The 19,104-nt window shown below is 62.6% G+C and overlaps 1 protein-coding gene across 1 annotated transcript in view; it reads left to right on the top strand.

Moving 5' to 3' along the window:
- The first annotated feature begins 27 nt into the window (after positions 1–27).
- ALDH1L1 (aldehyde dehydrogenase 1 family member L1) overlaps positions 28–19,104 on the top strand; it is a 26,406-nt gene continuing 7,329 nt past the window's right edge. The window contains exons 1-15 of the mRNA XM_042236479.1: positions 28–86; positions 3,529–3,678; positions 4,616–4,850; positions 5,358–5,523; positions 6,670–6,771; positions 7,281–7,370; positions 8,930–9,067; positions 11,002–11,127; positions 11,465–11,556; positions 12,302–12,449; positions 13,748–13,867; positions 14,666–14,793; positions 15,391–15,541; positions 15,702–15,772; positions 17,749–17,854. Of these exons, the coding sequence (XP_042092413.1) occupies positions 3,552–3,678; positions 4,616–4,850; positions 5,358–5,523; positions 6,670–6,771; positions 7,281–7,370; positions 8,930–9,067; positions 11,002–11,127; positions 11,465–11,556; positions 12,302–12,449; positions 13,748–13,867; positions 14,666–14,793; positions 15,391–15,541; positions 15,702–15,772; positions 17,749–17,854 (1,800 nt within the window). The 5' untranslated portion in view covers positions 28–86; positions 3,529–3,551. The remainder of the gene's footprint in view (positions 87–3,528; positions 3,679–4,615; positions 4,851–5,357; positions 5,524–6,669; positions 6,772–7,280; positions 7,371–8,929; positions 9,068–11,001; positions 11,128–11,464; positions 11,557–12,301; positions 12,450–13,747; positions 13,868–14,665; positions 14,794–15,390; positions 15,542–15,701; positions 15,773–17,748; positions 17,855–19,104) is intronic.

Genomic DNA, 19,104 nt, shown 5'->3' with positions numbered 1-19,104 from the left:
GGTCAGCGCCAGCGCCGTCTCCTGCCCGGACCTGGACTCAGAGGTCCCGCTGGACAGTCAGGCCTGCGCTCCTCCGCTCCTCCGTGGTGAGTCCCCTGGAGGGAGGCAGGGAGGCTGCCCCGGCTCTTGCTCTGGGGCTCCGGGCCACAGCGGGGAGCGAGGTGGGGCTGCGGAGGCTCCCCGCCTGGCTGGGGGTCCTTTGGCCGCAGGACTGCGTTGAGGGGCCCGGCGCTGGGGGATCGGGATCGCGCGGGAGGAAGGGCGAGGGGAGAAGGCGCTTCCCGAAGCCGAAGCCGCACCATGGAAGGTGGGCATCATCAGTCCCGCTTCCAGAAGAGAAAACAGAGGCTGGAGGGGGGAGGTGACCAGAGGGTCCCGCAGCCTCCTAAGGCCCTCACCCCATTCTCGGGACTGGGGGTGGTCCTCCCTGATTGGCCAGAGCTGGGGGGCCGGGCGCGAGGACCTCTCGTGATTGGACAGCTCCAGTCCACCTGCCCCGGTCCTTCCCCTTGGGGAGGAGACGGGACTCCAGACCCCAGCCGGGGGTGAGGGTAGCCCCCTTCCTGGTCTGGGTGTTGCATTACTCAAGCTGCTCGCAGCCCACGCCCTCCCGGGGTCTGTCAGGACCCCTCACCTGCCACCTGCCTCGGGGAGGCAGTCACCCCCACCAGGTACCCCAATTCTCCTGCCCCCTCAATTTTCCAAAAATCGGCAACTTTCTTAAGCCCTGGATCTTAGTTTCTTGGGCTAAAATTGAGAGGCGTTATAATAATGGCCTCAGCGGCTGAGGCTGATCCTGAAAATCTGGGGCCTCTGCCCACCGCTGGCCACTGGCCGCGGATCCTCTGCAAAACCCCCTCCATGAGCCTTCCCGATGGCGTTGGGAGACACCTTGTCCCTTTAGGAGACAAGGACATCTTGAACCCAGGGCAGCCACGCGGTGGCCCATCCCTTGGCCCAGGACCGTTGGAAGGGTCGCAGATGGAGCGTGGCCCTGCAGGCTGAGGGGGTCACAAGTGTGTGGACCACCAGGTGACCAGCTGGAATGACTGCAGGCACAGAGATGGCGCTGGGCCAGCAAAGGGCAGCTGGGGACCGACGCCTGTGGCTGATTGCCCAGCTCAAGGGCCTTCTGACCACAGCTCGAAACAGGGGCCCTGAGCAGGGCCTGACCACTGGGCAGGGGGCCTGGAGACCCTGAGGGTCCCCCTGCTGCAGGCGCAGCTTCACAGTGTCCCTGAGTCCTGCAGGAGGAGGGAACCGAGGTGCCACCTGGGGAGGAGGCCCCCCAGGGGCTGTGGGTCTCCTCCCTCCTCCACTTGCCGCCCCCCGACCTGACCTTCCCTGCAACGAAGCTCAAGGTGGGCTGTCCCCACCCAGGGCTCCTGCCCACCAGCTCCACGGGGGCGTTCCTGACCCTGCCGCCTGCTTCCAGAGGGACCTTCTCTGTCCTCTTAATTTTCCACAAGTAATACACACCCAATATTTTAAAAAACAGCATTCTGGTAAGAAAAAGATAATTATGGCTATCCAAAGACTTCCAAACCCCCAAACCCTGCCTGGTAACTCTTGATATTTCTGTGCGAGTCCTTCCAGGCTTTACTCTGGCAAACACATGTGTGCAAATACGTGCACCGCACACACACACATACACCATACACACACACCATACACACACACACCGCACACACAGCACACCGCACACACAGCACATACACCACACACACACACCATACACACACACACCATACACACACACACCACACACACACACCATACACACATACACACCACACACACACACCACACACACACACACACCACACACACACACACACCACACACACACACACCATACACACACAGCACACCGCACACACAGCACATACACCACACACACACACACACCACACACACACACACCACACACACACACACACACCATACACACACAGCACACCGCACACACAGCACATACACCACACACACACACCACACACACACACCACACACACACACACACACCATACACACACACACACACACACACACACACACCACACACACACCATACACACACACACACCATACACACACACACCACACACACACACCACACCATACACACACACACCATACACACACACACCATACACACACACCACACACACACACCATACACACACACACACCACACACACACACCATACACACACACACACCACACACACACACCACACACACACACACACACACACACACACACACACACACACACACCATACACACACACACACCACACACACACACCATACACACACCATACACACACACACACACACACACCATACACACACACACACACACACCACACACACACACCATACACACACACAGACACCACACACACACACACCATACACACACACACCATACACACACACACCGCACACACACACACACCACACACACACACCACACACACACACACCACACACACACACACACACACACATACACACACACACACACACACACACACACACACCATACACACACACACACCATACACACACACACCATACACACACACCACACACACACACACACCATACACACACACTGCACACACACACCACACACACACACAAGTCCCTCCCGTACACACACCGTTCTCACTCACCTGACAGCGTCTCGTGCAGAGTTTTTAATCTTGATGACGTCCAGCGTATTTTTCTCTTTTTAAATTCTGCCTTTGTTGTTGAATCTGAAAAGCACCACATACTGGGTGCTCTCATCTGTTGTCCCCTAGAAGTTTCGTACGTCTGCATTCTATGTTCAAATCTGCGGTGCATCTTCAGTTACTTTTTGTGAAGCCTGTCGGTGCGCGTTTCGCGCGTGGGTGTCCAGCGATTCCAGCAGCATTTGTAGAGGAGACTGCCTCTGCCCCTCCGTCAGACAGCCGGGAGGTGGAGAGGAGCTGTGCAGGGACTTGGAGGCGGCGACGAGTTCCTGCACAGAATGCAAAGCCATTCAGCACGAAGGGGACTTCGGGGCAGGGTCCTGTGTTCAGTTTAAGAACATGGGTTCATCCAAAGGCACCGTAGAGTGGACAGGCCCCAAGTCCACAACCCCACGCCGCTTCCCACTTGGGGAGCACCCGGCCTGCGGCTGGAAGCCTTTGAGGAGCAGCTTCGTCATCAGCTAATGAGGGGACGGAAGCTGATGTGACCTAACTGAGGTCGCAGGGCTGGTCCGTTGCAGAGAAGGGCTCGGATGGCCTGGGAGGACACCGCACACAGTGCTGGGTGCTGGGCTGGGGGCTCCGGGCGTCCGGCGGGGGGTCCAGGGCCTGCGATCACATACCACTCAGCCCTGTGGCCTCCCCTTCCGCCCCCCAGGTGGACCCCTGCCCGCAGTAGCTGGCCACCCAGGGTGCCCAGAGCTGGGCCTGGGGGTGGGATGGAGCAGGCGGGCTGCCCCCTTGGGCCAGCGCGCCCCATGGGACGCTGCGTGCCTCTTGCCCAGGTCCTCCCGCCCGGCCTGCCGCCATGAAGATCGCAGTGATCGGACAGAGCCTGTTCGGCCAGGAGGTCTACTGCCGCCTGCGGGAGGAGGGCCACGAGGTGGTGGGCGTGTTCACTGTGCCCGACAAGGACGGGAAGGCAGACCCCCTTGGTGAGTGGTGCCCGGCGGGCGGCGGTGGCAGCGGGGCTTGCGGGTCTTGCGGGTCTTGCATGAGCTTCCCTGGCCTGAAGCGATTACACATGTCTACCCTCGGTCCTGCTCAGGGCCTACTGACCGCCACGCTTTTCTGGAACAAAGTGGATCGCAGGGAAGGGTGGTGGAGAAGGCCGGCCTGCACCCAGGACCCCACAGTCCAAACACCCCAGGCTTCCCTCTCCCCTCACCCAGGCTCCAAAAGGGCTGCCGGGCGGGAATCACCGCGGTCAGGTTCTGGGACGTGAGCGAGCCCTGCACCCCGTCTCCGGCGGGAGCACCTATTGAGCAGAGGCCCCTGCCCCCCACGCCCAGCCCCAGAGTTTCTGCCCCCAGGATGGGATGGGGCCTGGGTCTGCATGTCCAACAAGCTGCCAGGGACGCACCCCTTCTCCAGAAGGAACATGGTGTGAGAATCGCTGCTGAGCTGGGGCCTCAGCTCAAGGGCTGGGCCTTCAGGCCCCCAGATTCTCCTCAGGCCTGAATGCCTCAGAACGGGGGGCCTGGCTCCGAAGGAAGAGGGGGCTCCCACGATGAGCACCGCAGGCCAGGGCACCACCGCTCCGCGCCTGCCCCAGCACAACCTGTGATAGTGACCCCTGCCTGGGGCTGCTCCTCGACCAGGCAGGGAAACACTCGTGGGGCCTGTAGGTAAAGAGGTCAGGGGCCACATGGGTGTCTGGGAGACGGAGGCGCTCAGAGGTCCTGGCAGCTGGCAGGGTCAGCCTAGGCAAGGATGTCTCAGAGGCTGGCTCCATGCTGCCCAGCAGAGCCCGGCTGGGCAGTAGGGGTGCTGGGGGGGAACAGGCCTGGAGAGGGGTGCAGGAGCCCCCCCCCCCCCGCCGCAGGCAGGGGCTCGGAGGCTGGGGGCAGACTCTCACCCGCTGTCCCACAGGCCTGCAGGCTGAGCAGGACGGCGTGCCAGTGTTCAAGTTCACCCGCTGGCGGGCCAAGGGGAGGGCCCTGCCCGACGTGGTTGCGCAGTACCAGGCCCTGGGAGCCGAGCTGAACGTGCTGCCCTTCTGCAGCCAGTTCATCCCCATGGAGGTCATCAGCGCCCCCCGGCACGGCTCCATCATCTACCACCCGAGCCTGCTGCCGCGCCACCGGGGCGCCTCTGCCATCAACTGGTGAGACAGGCCGGCCGCCCCAGGCTCCGCGGCTGCGCTCCAGGGGCCCCCGAGGGGACGGCACTGCCAGGCACCATCCACCCCCGCCTGCCCACCTAGAGAGAGATGGACTAGAGACATCCAGAGCAGACAGCTCTCGATGAGAGGGCGAGAGTCTGCAGGGTGGAGACGTCGGAGGCGCTGTAAGGGAGGCAGGCGCCTGAGCCGGAAGAGAGGGCGGGCTTGTAGGCGGACCGGTTGGGACTCAGCCCCCTGACCTGCAGGCACATCTCCTCACTTCGCTGGGCCTCAGTCTCTGCACCTGTAGAAGGGGCATGTGAGGCTGTCACACGGCAGGAAGGATAAAGAAGCACTAGGGCTTCTTCCGCCCGATACCTGGCACGCGGGTTGCATCGGTAAACGCCATTTTCCCTCTTTCATCCTCCCCTAGGGACGCAGGCAGGGGCCCCAGGACCCCTTTTCCACGGTCTTTCCTTCCGGACTCAGGTGTCACTCTTCCATCCCTAGGACCCTCATCCATGGGGACAAGAAAGGGGGGTTTACCATCTTCTGGGCGGACGATGGTCTGGACACCGGGGACCTTCTGCTCCAGAAGGAGTGTGAGGTCCTCCCGGATGACACCGTCAGCTCCCTGTACAACCGCTTTCTCTTCCCGGAAGGCGTCAAAGGCATGGTAAGGGCGGGGCTGCACACTTACTCCAGGGCTCCCCAGTGCCAGCTACTGCCCTGAGCTGGCTAGGATTCTGCAAGTGGGAGGGACTCTCAGTTCAGGGTTTCACAGAGGCAGGGTTAGAACATGTAATTGATGCTCTCGAACTGTGGTGCTGGAGAAGACTCTTGAGAGTCCCTTGGACTGCAAGGAGATCCAACGAGTCCATCCTAAAGGAGATCAGTCCTGAATATTCATTGGAAGGACTGATGCTGAAGCTTCAATCCTTTGGCCACCTGATGCCAAGAGCCGGCCCACTGGAAAAGACCCTGATGCTGGGAAAGATTGAAGGCAAAAGGAGAAGGGGCAACAGAGGATGAGATGGTTGGATGGCATCACTGACTCAATGGACGTGAATCAGAGAAAACTCTGGGAGACAGTGATGGACAGGGAGGCCTGGTGTGCCGCAGTCCATGGGGTCACAGAGATTCAGACACGCCTGAGTGACTGAACATCAACACCATTCCATTAGAAGGGACTTGCTTATGGCCATCAGAACAACTCAGCAAACCTTCGGCAAAAAGGCGCATTCTGCGCTCCTTTCCGAGAGGACACTCCAGACAGGAACATCTTCGAGCCTGGTTGAGCCCAGAGGCTTGGGCCTGTCGGGGGCTCTGTTTCTTCACTCTGATTCTGCCTCCTGTTCGGTTAGCTTCCTCCGCAGGTTGGGCGCCCTTGGTCAGGAAGAGAAGTTGTCCCTGGTGGCTCAAGGTCCACACCTCCTGATTCCAGGGGACAAGAAACCCTCTTTCCCCAAGAATTCATGACCGGAAAGTCCAAGGAGGTTCTGAGGAGCTGGAGGCAGAGGGCAGGCCGAGGAGTTGATGTTGGAGCTGTTGTGCAGCCCCCAGGGGCAGCGTGTCCAACAGGGGAGGCAGTGGGACAGAAGGCAGACGGGGGCGTCTCCATAGCACAGCAGGGGTCGCCCCCCAGCCCTGGGCCCCGCTTTCAGCCACAGATCCACCTGCTCCCAAAGCAGATCCCGTGGTGCCTGTCCTGAGCCAGGTGTGGTGCTGGGAGGGTCTACACAATCCCACAGTTCAGACTGTGAGCCCAGGGCCGAGGGGAGGGTCCCGATGCCTCAGACACCCCCTTGCCCCTGCCTCCCAGGTTCAGGCTGTGAAGCTGATTGCCGAGGGCAAAGCCCCCAGACTCCCTCAACCCGAGGATGGTGCCACCTACGAGGGGATTCAGAGGAAGGAGACGGCCAGGGTAAGTGCCAAGGGACCAGGTGTCTGCACTCTCCCCGGTTCCTCTTTAGAGAGGGCGGGGGCCCCAGGGAGACGCGCTGGTGGGAGGGCAGTTGTCTGCCAGATGAGTCCCAGGAAGGCATCAGGCTCCTGGGGACTGCCCCAGTTGGGGATCCTGGGGGGCTCAGGGCTGGGTCTCTGATCAGGGCTCAGGGGGTGCTCTCCAGGGACCTGGTGAGCCCTGTGGGGCCGCCCTAACCTGGGGGGTGGCCCTGTGTGTTGGGCCCTGGTCCTCATGACCACAGAGCGTCACCTCCCCACAAACCATCCTGCCCTTCACATCCCGTGAAAGACCGAGGGTCCTTGCACACCCAGAGCCGGGCCCCAGGGGAAGGCCGGCCCAGCTCTGGGATTCAGAGGAAGGGCTCCTCAGCCCCTTCCCAGGCTCCACCCAGCGCCAGGAGGGCCCATGGGGAGGAGGGGAGGCCAGGGCGCAGGGAGGGCCCGCTGAGTGCACATCCTGCCCTGCAGATCGACTGGGACCAGCCAGCAGAGGCCATTCATAACTGGATCCGCGGGAACGACAAGGTGCCAGGCGCCTGGACAGAGGCCTGCGGGCAGGTATGTCCCTGCGGCCAGGACGGGCCGTGCTCCTGGGCCCCCTGCTGCTGAAATGCTGGAACGTGTGAGCTATATGGTCACCAGCCACCGCCAGACCCTAGCCCCAGCCCCCCGGACCCTGGAGGGGTGGGGTCTGCACGCATGAGGCCTCCAGGCCAGGCGGCAGCTCTGGGGTCAGACTCTCACCCCCTGGCGGTCAAAAGTTCCGAAACAGCAGAAGTGAAGGTAGAGAATCACCAACACGGTACTCAGTGCCTGTGTGCTGAGCACTCATGCAGAAGATGGTCTGGAGCTGGGAGCCCCCAGACCACGCACGGCCTGCTGGCATGAAGCAGGCTACACGGTGAGGAGGCAGACTGGCTGTCACAAGAGTTTTCTTAAATGACAGGGATTTGGCTAAAGGTCACTTAATTTCAATTTTGAGGAGCAGTTTAAACTTTGCTTATGATTTCCAGAGACACAAGCAAGGAGTGCCTGAGGTCAAGTTGGTCTTGCTTGTCTTGCGAAAGAAGCTAAATTAAGCTCTGCTGTGTGACTGCTGTCTCGTCTGCTCCGGGCTTTCCAAGGCCGGTCTCCGTTTAGACAGCATATTAAAAAGCAGGGACGTTACTTTGCCAACGAAGGTCCATCTAGTCAAAGCCATGGCTTTTCCAGTAGTCATGTGTGGATGTGAGAGTTGGACTATAAAGAAAGCTGAGTGCCGAAGAATTGATGCTTTTGAACTCTGGTGTTGGAGAAGACTCTTGAGAGTCCCTAGGACTACAAGGAGATCAAACCAGTCCATCCTAAAGGAAATCAGTCCTGAATATTCACTGGAAGGACTGATGCTGAAGATGAAATTCCAATCTTTTGGCCACCTGATGCAAAGAACTGACTAATTGGGAAAGACCCTGATGCTGGGAAAGATTGAAGGCGGGAGAAGGGGACGACAGAGAATGAGATGTTTGGAGGGCATCACTGACTCGATGGACATGAATTTGAGTAAACTCTGGGAGTTGGTGATGGACAGGGAGGTCTGGCGTGCTGCAGTCTGTGGGGTCGCAAAGAATCGGACAGGACTGAGGGACTGAACTGAACTGAGCAGCCCTCAGAGACCCCAGTCCAACCCTGACTCGCCTTCGCCCTGGGGGTGGGGGGCTTCAGCCAGGCCCTTTCGAGGACAGCCCTGTCCTCCGTGAAGCCCCTGACCATCTGAGCTGCTGCTTGTGGGCGGGCTTCCCAGACCGTCCAGGGTCTCTGGCCTTGCCACCACCAGCCCCCTTTGCACCACGGCCAGGGCATGGCGCGTCCCCAGGCAGGCTCTCCCTCGGTGCTGGCTGAGCACACTTTCTGCAGGTGTCTGACCCTGGGGCTGGAGGTCACGGTCCCATGTGCGGTGGGAGGGCCCCCTTCTGGGGCCTCCTGCCTGCCCAGGTCTTGTCTGTGTTCTGGGCACTGACACCTGGGTTGTCCTGGCCCCGCGCCGTCACAGCCTGTCATCACCCGCCGGCTCAGCACCGCCTGGTGGGCCGCGGGGGCCCCCCTCTCATCTCCACCTTCTGGTTTCTGGTCCCCAACAGAAGCTCACGTTTTTCAACTCGACGCTGAACACTGCGGGCCTGGAGCCGGAGGGAGAGGACCTGCCCATCCCGGGCGCCCACCGGCCAGGGGTGGTAACCAAAGCGGGCCTCATCCTCTTTGGGAACGACGGCCGGATGGTAAGGGTGCTGCTGCAACTCTTGGTCTGTACTGTGGGCTCAGGCCCCGCGGGGAGACTCCAGGCCATTCTGGAGGAGACAGGGAAAGGGGTCCACAGAATCCAGGAGGGAAGAGCCTCTCCTGCTGGGTCGGCATCCGTCCCAGGAAGGCCTGCCCTGGGCTCTTACTGGCCAGGTGCCCTGCCTGAGCTGGGGGCCCTGTGGGGCGTCAGAGTCGAGGGGTCTTATCCGGATTGCCCTGTGCCTGGGTGTAACTGGGGGTCTTGAGCTGGGGGCCCTGGGGGGCATCAGAGTCGGGGGGTCTTGTCCAGGGAGCCCTGTGCCCAGGCCTTGTCTAAGCCCAGCAGAGTCCAGGTGCACAGAGCATGCACGCTTTCCTTCTCTTTGAACGGAAGTCCCGCCAGGCACGTAAGCTGCTCTGACCCACTTTAGCAACAGCAACTCAGGGCAACACCCAGGATTTATGCAGCTGAATGCTGATGTGTGCTTGAGAGCCATGCTCTGTTTAAACCGGTTCGGCTCTCCCCACGGCTGTATGAGGCCCGTGTTAGCATTTCACCACTTCACCAAAGTAGAAAGCTGAAGCAAAGAAATTCAGACCCCGCCCCCCCCCCGCCCCCCCGTCTATTGTTACCCACGCACGTCCGTGGCGGAGCTGTGCTCCGGCCCTGCCCACTGGCTCCGGCCCTGCCACTCACCGTGACACCCACCGCACGAGGTGGTGGGCAGGTGGCCTGGGCCCCAAGGTGCCCGGGCCAGCGGAGAAGGAGGGCAGGCAGGGGTCTTGGGGCACTGGGGGAACTCCAGGGGACTCTGCGGATGCTGAACGCATGGTGGCGGCCGTGAGAACAGGCCAGGGCAGGGAGCAGCTTGGCTTGGACCGGTGAGAGCTCACTCTGGGTGCCTGTCCTGCTGACCCGAGGCCACCTGCGGGTCACAGCGCCTGGGTGCCCCTTCGTGGGCGGTGCTGCAGTTGAATGAGGCATCTGTCTTGGCCGGGTTCCCGCAGCAGACCCAGGCGGGAGCATGTGTGTGTGAGTTATGGAGGGCGGCAGCCCGGGAGGAGGATGGTGGTCACAGAGAGGCGGGCCTCTCTGCTGGCTGGGGCCGAGCTTAGCTGCCAGCAGCGGTGGAGGACGGGCCTGGGTGCAGGCCCTGGCACAGCCGCCGGAGGAAGGCACCAGCCACATGGGTTGGGCCGCAATCTCCCTGACATCCCCGAGGGACCGTGAGGCCAAGCGGCAGTTGTGGTGGCCCTTGGCTGAGGGTCTTTCAGGAACATCCAGCCGGGCTGGGCGGGGCTGGGGCTCCAGAGCACACAGGGCAGCAGTCGGGGCAGTGGGCGCAGTGAGCAGGGAGCCCGGCCTCAGTTCTGGGTGGGGGGAGCGCTCTTCACAGAGCGTCTCACCTGGCAAACACATCCTCTGCCGTGAGCGCACACGCTCCCCCACCCAGAGGGAGCCTCTGACGACCGGGGCCAGTCTCCACGCGGTTTCCGCGTGCTGGGTGCTGGGTGCTGGCTGACTGGCTGTTTTCTCCGTTGGCCTTCAAGGCAGTGCTGGGACGACTTCCGTTTCACACGCAGGCATCGGTTTTACAGAATAATACAGCCACTGCTGTGAGTCGCTCAGTCATGTCCGACTCTCTGTGACCCCATGGACTGCAGCCCATCAGGCTCCTCTGTCCATGGGATTCTCCAGGCAGGAATACTGGAGTGGGCTGCCATTTCCTTCTCCAAATACAGCCATTGTGGGTTTCCAAGCCTGCGAGCATGCTGGGGTGGAGGACATGGGTCCCCCCGACCGCTGCCCGCACCCCCGCCCGTCTGGTCTCCTCACGCCCTGCCCATGTCCAGGCCTACTTAGGGGAGAACAGGGGCGAGTGCGTGCCAGCCGCAGGGTGGCCCGGGGGCACTGATGGCCCTCCTGTCGCAGCTGCTGGTGAAGAACATCCAGCTGGAGGATGGGAAGATGATCCCAGCTGCGCGCTTCTTCAGGAGGGCAGAGAGCAGCACTCTGGAGCTGACGGAGGAGGAGCTGGGCACCGCGGAGGCCGTGAGGGTGAGGAGCCGGCGGGGCTGCTGTGGCGGGGGCATGCATGCCCTCGGTGCGTGTTCTGCTGGGGGCAGGGCGTGCACACCCGGAGTCTGTGTGTCCTGGCCTCAGGCACACCGTGGTTCTGTCCTCCGGATGTCCCCTGGCCCTCCTTCCTCTGCTGGGTCCTACCGCCCAACGACATGAGGGCCTACAGCCGGGTGCTGGGAGGAAGGTGATCACCCAAGGACCGTCCGGCTCTGGGTGCAGCAAAGCCCGGAAGGGACAGGCCCGCCTGGGGCCGGGCTGCACCGGGGGCTGCCTTCTGGGCCTGGGGGCTCGTTCTCACTGCCCTGCCCTCCAGGATGCCTGGAAGCGGATCCTCCCCAGCGTGCCGGAGGTGGACGAGTCCACGGACTTCTTCAAGTCAGGGGCCGCATCCGTGGACGTCGTCAGGTGAGGTGGGGGGGCGGGGTGGAGCCCCTGGGGTCTCTGAGTTGGATGTCACCCCCAAACTGAGGAGCGGGCACTGTGTGGGTCAGAGATCCAGAAAGGATGCAGGTGTGCAGGCCTGTGCCCACCTGGCGTGGGACAGCTGGTGGGCGGCTGCGGCCATCCCCAGTGGGGTCACGGCCCCGAGCGGCCACTCTGGGCCTGGACGTGCAGCTGGCCGCTTACGGCTCTGTGAGCGGCAGCCCAGCAAGCAGACAGAAGAGGCCGCCTCCCCAGAAGGACTCGGAAGGCACAGGGCAGGGCAGGGGCTGAGACCCCACCTCCCAGGAGGAAGAGCAAACAGCAGGCACAGGGCAGGGCAGGGGCTGAGACCCCACCTCCCAGGAGGAAGAGCAAACAGCAGGCACAGGGCAGGGCAGGGGCTGAGACCCCACCTCCCAGGAGGAAGAGCAAACGGCAGGCACAGGGCAGGGCAGGGGCTGAGACCCCACCTCACAGGAGGAAGAGCAAATGGTGTGTAGCAGCTTTAAAGCGACCGCAAGCCCTCCCGAAGCAACTGATCACGAGTTAGTACTGATGGAGCCGGAACTTGAACCCAGAGCCTCTGGATCCACAAACTGGGCTTTCAAGACTGATTCTAGACCAGCACCCATGGTCTGGGTGCTGAGCAGAGCCGCCAGCTCTGCTGAGAGGAGGGCAGGACCCTGGGCCTTGTCCAGGCTCCATTCTCCCCCCTTCTGTCCTCCAGACTGGTGGAGGAGGTCAAGGAGCTGTGTGACGGCCTAGAACTGGAAAATGAAGATGTCTACATGGCAACCACCTTCGGGGACTTCATCCAGCTGTTAGTGAGAAGGCTGCGAGGGGACGACAAGGAGGCCGAGTGTGCCATCGCCTACGTGAGTCCCAGGAGCCCCGCAGGCAGGCCTGGGTGCACGGGCCGTGTGAGCCTGCACACCGCACAGGCACCCACACCTGCGGGTCCAGGGGGTCACCCGGGGAAGCCTGGGCATCAGAAGCCCAGGACCCCTAGAGCCTGCCCTTTGGTGACCAAGCTCCCCGTGGTAACTCCAAGCAGCCTGAAGATGCCAGGCGGTGGGGCAGACTCTACAGAGGTCGCTGTTGTCTAAGATTCAGGGCAGGAAACGGGCTGTCGAGGAGACACGTCCACAGTGCGTCTCCCCCGCCCCCTTCTCCACTGCGGGTTTCTGGTGTGGCCTCCAGCTCCCGTCCCGCCCCTCCTGCTGACCCTCACCCCTCTTCCGGGCTCCACCACCTCCTCCCTTCGTCCTGATTCAGCACTGGCAGTGGCCTTCAGCTGGGCTCAGCCTCCGGCTCTTCCATCACCCGGGCGACCAGTCACTGCATTAAAGGCCTTTGGTTGACGCAGGAGACAGAGAGACCGATGGGACAGAGAGAGGAATTAGGAATGGTTTCCCAAGAAGGGCTTCCCTGGCGGCTCAGCTGCTATAAAGAATCCTCCTGCAACGCGAGAGACCTGGGTTTGATCCCTGGGTTGGGAAGCTCCTCTGGAGAAGGGAAAGGCTCCCCACTCCAGCATTCTGGCCTGGAGTCCACGGGGACACAAAACGTTGGACACGACTGAGCAACTTCCGCACTTTCGCTTCCAAGAAGGAAAACAAACGACCCTGTATATGCAGCTCGTGTGTGTGAAGTGTGAGGAAGTAACGCAGACCTATTTGTAAAGAAACTCTGCAGAAACCACCCTTGGGGTGTCTTGTTAGGCTACAGCTCCTACGGGAATGAGTTTTGTGATGGTTTGTCTGGCTGGGAGTTGGGAGCAAGGCTGATGAAGGAAGGAGAGGAGACTGGGTGGACGCCAGGCTGGCCTCGGGTCATGGACATCAGAGGAGAAGCCACCCCGTGGCCCCGTGTGCGAGCGATGCAGTGGGGCCGTGTCACCCCTGTTTGTCGCCGCTGTCACTTGCTGAGTGTGGAGCTCAAGGGTTGGGGCCGGGGCCGCTCGGCCGGCAGGCTGGCCCTGCGTCTCTGTCTCAGCCGTCACCTCTGCCCCGCACGACAGCCCCGGGCAGCAGGGATGGATCCGTGAGGAGACCCCAGGCCCCTGCTTGTGTGTTGAAGGGTTGGCGGGGCAAGTAGTCCCCATGTCTCTGGGGGGGATCCCTGCCTGTCAGGGATGCCCCTGTAGCTCCAGCCTGAGGTCCTTGCCCCTCAGGTGGAAAAAGCCGTGAATAAGCTGACCCTCCGGATGCCCCATCAGCTGTTCATTGGGGGAGCATTTGTGGACGCCGAGGGCGGCAAGACCTACGAGACCATCAACCCGACAGACGGCAGTGTGAGTTCAGGCCCGGGGCCCTCGGCACCACCACTCTCCATGACCCCTCGGGGCCCTCTCCTGTCCACTGACACCCCCCCGCGTTGGGAGGCCCCCGCCCTCCCCCTCACCCCCCTGATCAGGGACCCCTCACTGAGGCCCTGAGCATCCCAGGCTCTCAGACTACTTGGCTGTGGCCATCGGGCATCACATCAGAGCAGAGGCGGTCAAGTTCACACACACACACACACACACACACACACGTTCTGAGATGGACACACTCCTACACACGCACACCTACAGGGACTGGACACAGAAGGCGGGCCCTGAGGGGGTTTGAAGAGAGTAACAGGTGGGCCGTGTGGACCCAGACGAGGGCCCCCAGGCAAGCCTGTCGGGGGCCGTCAGCACCTACAGGCCACCATTGGGGACCCCCGGCGGGAGGCCGTGCGGACGCCAGCCTCAGCCCCACTCCCACCCCCGGCCCGCCTAGGTGGAGGCCTGAGCTGCAGGGCCGGTGGGCACCCTCAGGGCACAGGATCCAGGGGCTCGGGCAGGCTTATTAAGAAACAAACCTCCCCACTGGGACCCCCTCATGGTCAAAGACGCTGAGCTGCAGTCTGCGTCCGTTGCCCTGTTTGGGGATCCAGGCAGCTAAGGCCCCGGGGACACGGAAACACAGCCCCTCCCACCGGCCGCGCCCCCCCGGCTCCCCCTGCACCCCCCGGACCCCCTGCACCCCCCCCAAGCCGGGCCTTCTCCCGCAGGGCCCCAGGGGGCGGGGGGCCCAGAGGGCTTCAGGGCGCGGCTCCCCCACAGGTCCTCTGCCAGGTGTCCCTGGCCCAGGTCAGCGACGTGGACAAGGCCGTGGCCGCTGCGAAGGACGCCTTTGAGAATGGCCTGTGGGGGAAGATCAGCGCGCGGGACCGCGGCCGCCTCCTGTACAGGTGCGAGCCCCACCGCATCCGCTTCCGGGAGGACTCGGGACTGCACAGCGGGCGGCCCCAGGGAGGAGCCTCCTATGTCCTGCCCCCTTCCGGTGAAGCCGGTGCCAGCAGATGCCCAGGGAGGACTTGGGGTGCTCCCACTGGTGGCCACTCAGCCAGGCAGGGCCTGGGGGCTGCCTCCCTGGGGGTCCCTAGAGGGGCCAGCAAGCTGGGAGCGGACGGGGTGCTGGGGCCTGCCGGTGGCCGGGGCAGAAGGACAGGTCAGCCGCCTTCAAGGCTGAGGGCGGCTCTGGACGGATGGGCTCCACCTGACCCCCCAGTCCTGCTCCCAGAGGTGAGGCCTTCACACGGGGGGCATCCCACCTCCCAGGAGCCCACAGCAGCCCCTCCAGCCAAGGGAATGCCACCCCATCTAACAGATGACAACACTAAGGCCAGAGACTGCATGGGGTGCAGACCCCGAGAGGGCAGGCGGGCTGTGCCGGCCTGAGCCAGCGCCCCCTCTGCCCTGCACCCCCCCAGGCTGGCAGACCCCCGAGAGGGCAGGCAGGCTGTGCCGGCCTGAGGCCAGCACCCCCTCTGCCCTGCCCCCCTCAGGCTGGCAGAGCTCATGGAGCAGCACCAGGAGGAGCTGGCCACCATCGAGGCCCTGGACGCAGGCGCTGTCTACACGCTGGCCCTGAAGACGCACGTGGGCATGTCCGTCCAGACCTTTCGCTACTTCGCTGGCTGGTGTGACAAGATCCAGGTGGGGCTCCGAGTGCCTCAGCCGTCCTGTCCAATGCCAGCTGGGGCTTCGGGACAGACAGTCCCATCCCACCCTGGGGCTGGGTGCAAGGAGCTGCCCGGCAGGGGATAGCCAGAGCCCCACCCCACCCCGCCAGTGACGCCACTGCTGCTTCATCCAGGGCTCCACCATCCCCATCAACCAGGCCAGACCCAACCGGAACCTGAGTATGACCCGGAGGGAGCCCGTCGGGTGAGTCACGGGCTGCGCACTTCCCAGGAATGCATGTGGGGGCTCAGAGGTCCTTCCCCAGCCACATGTTTATCAGACAGCCATTCCTTTGCCTGGTGGCTCTAGAGGCCCGGGTTCAATCCTTGGGTCAGGAATATCCCCTGGAGAAGGAAATGACAACCCACTCCAGTACTCTTGCTTGGAAAATTCCACAGATGGAGGAACCTCGTAGACTACAGTCCATGAAGTTGCAAAGAGCTGGACACGACTGAGCAACTTCACTCTCACCTTCCATTCCTTTGCAGACCCCGCCTGCCAGACACCTTGTTTCCAGATAAGGTCACCCCCTCAGGCAGGGCTGCAGGCACGACCCAGCCCTGGTGGCAGCAAATCTCTGCAGGATTTCAGCTTTGGAGCCCCCAGCCCAGTTCTCCTTCTTTCCTGGGGCTCTTGCCCTGCTCCCTCTCAAGCTCTGTCCCTCTGGGTCTGCTCGGTGTATCTGGGGTGGGCACCAGCTTTCCTAACCCTCAGCACACCCCACCACTCCCAGGAAGGGGTGTGGGCCCCAGGCTGGCCCCAGTCTGCACTGCGCTCCTGCTCTGCAGGCCAAGTGGCTCCTTACTGACCTGTCTGCCTTGGTCTCTGAGCACCCTCCTCCCACTGCTGGGCTCGGCCAGGCTGTCGTCGTTTGGGGAAACATTCTCTGATGATGATGGAGAAGACGGAGACGAAAATGATGGTGAAGACGACGGTGAAGAAGATGGTGAAGACGGTGGTGACGACGGTGGTGATGAAGATGATGGTGAAGACGGTGGTGAAGACGGTGGTGACGACGATGGTGATGAAGACGGTGGTGAAGACGGTGGTGAAGACAGTGGTGGTGACGGTGATGAAGACGGTGGTGAAGACGGTGGTGAAGACGGTGGTGAAGACGGTGGTGACGACGGTGGTGATGAAGATGATGGTGAAGACGGTGGTGAAGACGGTGGTGACGACGATGGTGATGAAGACGGTGGTGAAGACGGTGGTGAAGACAGTGGTGGTGACGGTGATGAAGACGGTGGTGAAGACGGTGGTGAAGACGGTGGTGACGGTGATGAAGACGGTGGTGAAGACGGTGGTGAAGACGGTGGTGACGACGGTGGTGATGAAGATGATGGTGAAGACGGTGGTGAAGACGATGGTGACGACGGTGGTGGTGAAGACGGTGGTGAAGACGGTGGTGAAGACAGTGGTGGTGACGGTGATGAAGACGGTGGTGAAGACGGCAGTGGCAGTGAGGAAGCAGCAGTCACCTGGTCTTCGAGGGGCCCCCATGGGCTGAGCCCGTCTCACTGGCCCGCACAGAGGGGCTGCCATCTCCAGGTTCTGAGGGTCAGGAGGGAGCAGGGCCGCGTGGCGCCATCAGCAGCTCCCCTAGGACGCGGGGGTCCCTCCGTGGAGACACTGCCCAGCCAGAGGCTTCTCTGGGACGAGGGGCAGCACCGATGTTGGACACCACAGCTCAGTGCACAGCGTGCAGGCTTCCTCAGGCCCCCAGACAGACCACGTCCCTCTTGTTCCCATGGTGATGGCCCTGGCCTAATACCCGGGAGGACCCTCGTCCACACCCACCCAAGTGACACTTGGCCATCTCTCACATCCTCCTGCCCACACACATGACCTCTGACCCTCTCTCATGGCCACCTGTCCACCCCTGTGTCCCAGACCGTCTCCCAGGCCCTGCCTGTCCCCACCCGTGCCCGCCTGCTGTCATCCTCCTCCTGGGGCGGCTCCAGGCTGTGTCCCTAGAAGGTGTCCCGGTGGAAACCGCAGCGTCCTCTGCCATCACCCCTCCTGGGGAAGGGCTGCCGCAGACTGGGCACACTCTGCCCGGGCAGGCAGCTGCACGCTGGCCCTGGGCGGGGCCTGGCCTGGAGAGGAGGGAGGCGGCCGCGAGGCCCAGACAGGGGCCCCGGGGGCGCGCACAGATGAAGGACAGCTTGCCTCCCCGACAGGGTCTGCGGCATCATCATCCCCTGGAACTACCCCCTGATGATGCTGTCCTGGAAGACGGCTGCCTGCCTGGCCGCGGGCAACACGGTGGTGGTCAAGCCTGCCCAGGTAGGTGCGGGCGCAGCCCGGGGCCTGCGGGCTTGGAGGGCACGGGCGCTACCTGGCAGGGTGGGGGCGGGCTGCAGGCCCCTCCGACCCCCCACCCCCCCAACCCCGCACGGGCGGGAAGGAGAAGGCTCTGCAGGTGAGAGCAGCCTGCGAGGCCCGGCCCACAGGGAAGACGTGGTGTGTTTGGGTCTTGGGGCCGAGTCAGGCTGCACGGGATGTGTGTGCAGCCGCTTGGTGAGCGTCTGCATCATTTCTGGGGACACCAGCTCTGCCCCACTGTGCGCCCAGGGACCCAACTCTGGGCTGTGAGCCTGGGGCATCTACCGTTAAAGCTGGAGCTTCAAACCCCAAACATCCGAGGGAAGCTCCTCTCTGTCCACCAACTGGGCTTCTCGGAGTAGCCACGTGCTGGGGTCCTTCTCGGAGAAGCCACGTGACGGGTCCTTGGAGAAGCCACGTGACAGGTCCTTCTGGGGGGTCCTTCTCGGAGAAGCCACGGGACAGGTCCTTCTCGGAGAAGCCGCGTGACAGGGGTCCGTCTCGGAAAAGCCACATGACAGGGTCCTTGCACTGGAGCGGCCTGTGCAGCGTGGCCTGTTGAGGGGGATCACCACACGAGCCACCATCCTTCGTCTGGACTTCAGAGAAATCAGTTAGGAGCTGCAGGCCTGATGCTGGGGCAGTGGGCTGGGGCGTCTCACTCCCTCAGCTCCTTTGGGGTGGTTGGGCCTCAACGGTATTAACATAATAGAAACCAGTGAAGTGATACCTGCTCACCAGAGTCCCGCACTCCTCAGGCATTTTAACACACAATAAATTCCCCACTGACTTGCGCACATGTCTGCTGACGGAAGCATCGCTGCAGCCCCTGAGGTGACCCTTAACTTCTCCCTTGAGGCTGGGGGGCTGCTGACAGGTCGAGGCAGTGGTCCCTGGAGCATCCACTCACCCAGCCCCTCAGGGTCTAAGCAACCACCCAGGCACTGCTCACCCAGAGGCCCAGCGGTGGTGGCAGGTGGCGGGGGGCGCAGACCCCCGAACCAGGCTTCTCCCAGACTGGGGGGCGTGGAGGCAGGTTGGCCGCGGCAGCATCACACAGGGTGGGCGGGTGAGGCTGGGCACTGAGGAGCTTTTGGAGGCCAGCGGGCATGGGCAGTGGCAGAGGAGGGCCGGTGGTCCTGAGGGCCAGGGTGAGGAGCGCCCTCGGCCTCTGGGCATGGCCCTGGTGCCCCAGGGCTTGGTGCAAACAG

The sequence above is a fragment of the Ovis aries genome, chromosome 19, assembly GCF_016772045.2.
Source record: "Ovis aries strain OAR_USU_Benz2616 breed Rambouillet chromosome 19, ARS-UI_Ramb_v3.0, whole genome shotgun sequence".
NCBI lineage: Eukaryota > Metazoa > Chordata > Mammalia > Artiodactyla > Bovidae > Ovis > Ovis aries.
The sequence above is the reverse complement of the archived record's forward strand: the minus strand, read 5'-3'. Positions and strand labels throughout refer to the sequence as shown.